This window comes from Electrona antarctica (genome assembly GCF_951216825.1).
Source record: "Electrona antarctica genome assembly, chromosome: 16".
NCBI classification, from domain to species: Eukaryota; Metazoa; Chordata; class Actinopteri; order Myctophiformes; family Myctophidae; genus Electrona; species Electrona antarctica.
In genome coordinates, this window is record NC_136797.1 from 43,457,221 (window position 1) to 43,463,398 (window position 6,178).

Below are 6,178 nucleotides of genomic sequence, written 5' to 3' on the forward strand. Positions count from 1 at the left end.
TGTTATAGAAGGGAAGAAGCTTGTTGTGTCATTTTTTTGTTGAGATCTTGCTTCCGCTTCAAACCTGTTGAAAAATGTTGTCTTTCAATTGCTGCTACGCCATGTCTTTTTCTGTATGTCTCTGTGTGTACGCCCCAGGTTGTGTTTGTGTGACACTGAGAGTGAGTGTGTGCGTATGCACGATGGGGAGCTGTGGGTGGCCTGTCTTAACCCTTCTTTTGGACAATGCCAGAGAGGCGGAGGAAGAGAGAGAGAGAGAGAGAGAGAGAGAGAGAGAGAAAGAGAGAGAGAGAAGAGAGAGAGAGAGAAAGAGAGAGAGAGAGTGTGTGTGTCTGGGGGGAATGGGGCGTGGCATCTGCTGAGAAATGGAGTGGTGAAGACGCCTCTGTTCCTCCACAGGTTCCACCCACACGCTCACCCCCACCAAATTCTTAACGGACCTGCAGCACCCCGACTTCCGAGAGTCAACCAGGGTGTCCTTTGAGGACACACCTGTGCCTGAACCCTCAGACGAGTGAGGCAAAGACAGAGTGGGAGGGAGGGAGAGAGAGAAATCACACTGAAAAAAAGTAAAGGCGGCCGCTCAAAGAAGCCCTTTCTGAAACGTCACAGAACAAGGGCTTTCTTCTCGTTTTCCTTCCTCCTCTGTTTTTATGTGACCACCCCACCCCCATCCCCCCACCCCCTTTCCTCCTCCTTGCTTCAGGGATGGGGGTCCCCACCTTTGCCTCACTGCAATGGACCCCTCTTTCAGGCTTGGCTCCCTACACGCCATTTAGTTGTACAGTAAAGCAGTGGTTCTCAAAGTGGGGTCCAGGGACCCCCAGAGGTCCTTGAAAGGGTCCCCAGCTAAATGATTGATAATATGGACCCTTACTGATCTGTAACTTGGAGAGTGTTCAAAATGGAACCAAGCGGACCCGTAAATCCGTTCTGGTTCGGTTTGTACATCTCTCAGGGTTATGGGGGTCCTTGGCCTAATATATACTAAACAGGGGGTCCTTGAACTGAAAGTGTTTGGGAACCACTGCACTGACCGGCCTACAGCAGGTGAGCTGAGCAGTCAGTGTACGGAGCCTGTAGGAAGTGAAGCCTGTTCAGAGTATGTGTCCATGTGGCCTCGTCCCTGCTGCCTCATCATCTCAGCTGGGTGGATTAAATCGCCCTTCAGTGCCTGTGGCCCTGAGCCCTTATTTCAGCTTGTTGCACACTCCTCTCCTGCTGCCAGAACTCCTGATCGGTGCAGATTTAATCTACCCCCCAAGATCCATCTTCCTCACTGTCTTGCTGTCTTCATTGCGTTTTACTTTACTTTTATTTTTTGTTTTCTAATTCCTTTTCCAAAAGACAATCACGTTGCTGTTTTGTTTTTTTCAGTCGTTTCTTTCAGGGCAGGTCCTTGAGTTGATGTTGGATTTCAAAGAAGGACTTTGTTTCTTCTTCACCTTCTTGTTTTGCTCCCAATGCTCTTGACACCGCACCCCCCCCCCCCCCCCCCCCCCCTAATTCACATACACACGCACTCGCATCAGTTGCATGTGTCCTCTACACACCATACACTAAGCTCAGCATCATTATGCTCACATGGCTCATTGGCCATCCATCCATCCTGATGATATTTATCTGGGCACACTGGGAAATTCTAATGCATTCAAGCCAACAAAGCTCAGACAACACATTGTTCTGACTTGTCCAAAAGGTTACTCTGTGTGTCACTTCTTGACTCTGGCAATTGACCATATTCACATGGTGGCCAACTTGCTCTTATGTCATACTCAGAGCGTTGGATGTATGTTTGATGTCAGGGGTAATTGATAGTGCTTAATTTATGCTCTGTCATACTGCGGTGTCGTGAGGCAACAATAGCCGATTTACAAGCTTGCAATGCATTGCGGGTGTGAAGTGTCGAGAGCTTGCACATCTGCTATTCAAAGCATATTTTCGGTGTACAGCGAAATCTGACTTTAAATGGTTTTGTCTTGTCGTGGATCTTGGGCCTGACTCTGAACTAGTGCAGCCACTGTGAATATTGTCAATGTTGCAGTGCTCCACCTGATATGCCTTAGCAGCACCAAGAGAAACCAAAGATGTCACATATCTAAAACAGTTGTCAGTAGCCTAATCCTCACTCTGTGTCCCCTCATGTTGGAGAAGCAACATCTACCTCAGCTCATCCTCAATTAGACAAAGCTACAGAGTTTCCTATATTTAACAAAAAAATAACAATTTCAAAAAAGACAAAGGAAAAAAAAGAAATGGTAAACAAAATAAAAAATGATATTAATAATCAATAATAACCATATTTATCTTCTGGGTCTCGAGCACACAGACTGTCATTTGAAAGTTGGATTATTTTTTCTTTTACCCAGCAACAACGGATCTTCCACAGCATCACAGTCAAGGGCATCCATCTCATTTTCCACTAATCTTGCTAAAGCTATATTGTTTACAAACCAACATTTTGTTCTATTATTATTTTTAACAGCAATTCTACCATGAGCAGTATGGATGCCGCCCTCCCGCCACCCCCCCCCCCCCCCCCCTCCCCAAAAAAACAACAACAAAAAAACATACTGCCGCATCCAACACTACCTGAACAAAATGGCCATCACTTACTAAAACGAGTGTTTTGTTTTTGTTTTCGCTATTTTGATCTGAAACCTCCTCATGTACGAGCAACGCCACTGTGTTGTGTTTCTGGCCCCCCGAGGCCCCCACAAAGCTGTGTGTTTGGAACTTAACAAGGGGACAGGAGAGAACTAGGTGGGGCCAGTCCGAAGTTGACCTCTGTGACTAGTGTTCTCACTCACACCAGACCCCACTCACCCCACAATGCCTGCATCACCATAGTAACCCAACTTGAGATGGACTTGCCTCTTTCTCTTCTGTGCCTGTACTGTCAACTACCTGCCCGTTTTGTCATAGGATATAGTATTAGCTCGAACCACTTAAGCCCTGTATACCTTATCGTACGACAAATAGCAGAATTAGCCGATTTGCAAGCTATAATGTGTTGCATTGTTTGCTGGTACATCGGCTATTTCCGCTGCTTTGTATTTGCGATGTTTTTTTTCTCCTATAATGACATCCCAAAATAGGGACGACAGGGTTGAAAGTGGTTAAATGTTTCTTAAGGAGCAATGAAGTAGAGTGTTTTGGTGAGCAAGAAACACGCAGCTTTGCCACAGAAACAAACAAACAAATGAAGTTGAATACTACTGTTAATGAGGTGTGGGGAGTAAATCAAAACTTTGATCGGTCTGTTTGCCCTCCTTACTAACAAAGGTCCTGGTATGTTTAAGATGGGGGTAAGCCATCCGTTAACTCAGTGACACGGCCTGGTGACAAACCAGTTTGACAAATGTTTGGTTTACTCCTTTTAAGGCCTTTACAATGTGTCCGAAATGTGTCTTCAGCTGTCCAAACAGCCTGAGTGTCCTCAGGATTATTTTTAAATTAAATTTGTAATTTTTCGTTCACATACAGTATATGATATGGTTATACATTTGAGGGAATGCTCAAAAACATAGTCAAGTAGGGAATATCCTTTTTTGTTTTTGCATTGTCGATTCATTGTTTGAAGTGATATTTATCAGCTGTTAGGATGCATTCTGATTTAGCATCTTCAATGTCACCTGGTAACTGATGATGTAATGTGGAATGTTGTCCCAGGATTTCTAAAAGGTTTTTTAAGCTCCCAGAATCCTGATGATGTCGTGACTGATCAGATGTCTCCATGTCTCAAAAGGTTTCAGTTGCATGTAATGCAAAGCCTGATTTAAATTTCGTGCAGGAGTCTCGGCGCAGTGGTTTTTGCGCACCGGTGTCACGGATCAATGTTGCATACCGGAAATAGCCAATCTATGGCCAAACTTTGGTTGCTCTGTTTTTTCCTTTACGTTCAACATTACATGACAGCTCTCATCCGATTATAGATGTTACTGTGATCCAGGCATTCATAGTAAGAGCTGAAAACACATTTTGCTCAGATCAAATGTAGGCTATAAACGAATGTTTTTGGGCCAATCTAATACTGTGTGTGTGTGTGTGTGTGTGTGTGCGCGTGTGTGCGTGTGTGCGTGTGTTCCTCTGGGTGCTTGTCAATGTCTCCAGGATCGACCCACGTCTTCACCCCCAACAGTCTTCTGGAACAGCTTAAGGCCATGAACAAACCAGACGAGGAAGTGACGAGCTAAAAATCTGTCCAATCGCGTTCTCTCTTTTCTCCTCTTATAAAACCTCCCCCTATGTTTATCTCCACCCCTGATGACCCCCCCCCCCCCTGATGAGCCCCCCCCCAACCCACCATTACCAAAAACCCTGCATTAATTGTTTATGCATCTTGCTTGAGGGGAAAAAAAAAAACTTGACAAAAATAAATATATGTTGTAACAAAGAATAAAATCCTTGCAAGTATTCTCATGTTTTACAATGGATGCAACTAAAACATATTTAAAAGGTTTAAATATCAGCAAAAGGCCATTTAAAACTGAAAGTACCAAATGTAATATTGTATGCTATGACACCTGCTAGAATGTGTAAAGGGTAGAGGTGTCTCTGTTCCTTTGTTTTATATCACTGATGTGTATTGGCATTGGGTGGAGGAGGGATGTATAGTTTGATGTAGAAAAAATATCACTTTAACATGCAATATATCTCATCAAAGGACTATAGAGGAGAACCCCATTTGAAATGTTTCTTATCAGTAGCATGCTTGGACCTTGTGTGGACTGTTCCTGTGTGTACTTGGTTGTGGATGTTCCGGAAATCAGAGAATCCTTTTTATGATGATCTATAGCGCTGAGAGAAGCTAAGCCACTCTGTACAAAAGAGAGAGAGAGAAAAAAAAAGCTACAACCATCCCTCCTTCAGCTGCTAGAGTGGAAGTATTTAACCACCACAACCCTTTTCCTTTCTTTGGAGAGATTTCACGTTTTAGTGTCAAAAAGGCCATTGCTTGCAGATATTTAAAGAATATTCTTAAAGGGCCATTATTGTATTTCAGTATTGTATCCTGTCAGATTACGTCCTCCCATTGGTTAGTAACAATGTTTAATCGGGCCATGCACTGAGTAGTGTTGTGTATGCCATATGTTGCTGTTTTAGCGTCTCACTGTGGTGATATTTCTGACTGTGAAGTAGTTTTCCTTTAAATGCCAACGTGAAGCCACTGTGTTTGTGATGTTTTAGCTGTTAGTGATCAACCTTGAGAAAACTAAAAACAATATATATATCTCTATTTTGTTTGTCTGGTAGATTTCTCCTCTGCAATGTAAAAATCCAACAATGGTGAATGGCTTTGCAAAGAAATTGAATCCCACTATTTAACTTTTTATTTCCTCTGTGTCCTCTCTTCTCTCCTCTCTTCTTCCCTGGCCAAACAAGTTGTATATGTGTTTTCTGTGATGCAAACGTTTGATTTTTTTTTCTATTATCATTTGCTGTTGTATAGGGTCACTCTGTCAATTAAAGTGATTTATATCAAAGTTATTTATCAGAGAGAAAAATAATAAATGAAAACATTAGTCTATCTTAAAGCTGTTCTTAAAACTTATTGGGATTCTATGTTTGCGAGTGTTCAAGCACAAACAAAAGTATACTTCATGTGTACCTATGTACTAAGGCTGTCTAATAAATTGGCTTCCATTACAAAGACACTGGCTTAACTCGTACTTTACTCTCGTGCTTTTTGCTCATCTAACAGGTAGGATTTGTATGTTGCTTTAGTTTGCAGGACTTGATTTTGTTTTGTTGAAATTATGTAGGCTAGTAGGCATTTTAGCCTAACCAGTAAGACGTCCTGAAGGCGAGAAGCGACCTTGCCCTAAAGGGTGACCGAAGTCGCGTGCACGCATCCGCCTTGGTGACGGAATCTCTGAGGACCTGAGCTGAGGACACAGCTAGGAGTCAACTGTTGACGACAGAGTGGAACAGCCCTCTTTCCGTCCCTCGTGCCATTTCACACCAGAAATGTAGCGGGCCCACATTGGATGCTAATTGAGCAAAGATGCTCCACAATAACTTGGCCCATGTCAGTGGACCAAGTTATATGTTCTCATTATGTAAACATTAACATATCTCTGCTGTCCGGAGGAAACCTCATAACTCCAAAATGTTCATTTTTCAGGAAATGGTACGTTAAATTATACGTTTTTAAGAAAATTAATAAAACATATTT

The 6,178-nt window shown here is 42.8% G+C and overlaps 1 protein-coding gene across 1 annotated transcript in view; it reads left to right on the plus strand.

The window, feature by feature from the left end:
* Positions 1-5,657, plus strand: part of stxbp1a (syntaxin binding protein 1a) — a 32,512-nt gene extending 26,855 nt beyond the window's left edge. The window contains exon 19 of the mRNA XM_079523800.1: positions 4,114-5,657. Within this exon, the coding sequence (XP_079379926.1) occupies positions 4,114-4,196 (83 nt within the window). The 3' untranslated portion in view covers positions 4,197-5,657. The remainder of the gene's footprint in view (positions 1-4,113) is intronic.
* Positions 5,658-6,178: the final 521 nt, after the last annotated feature.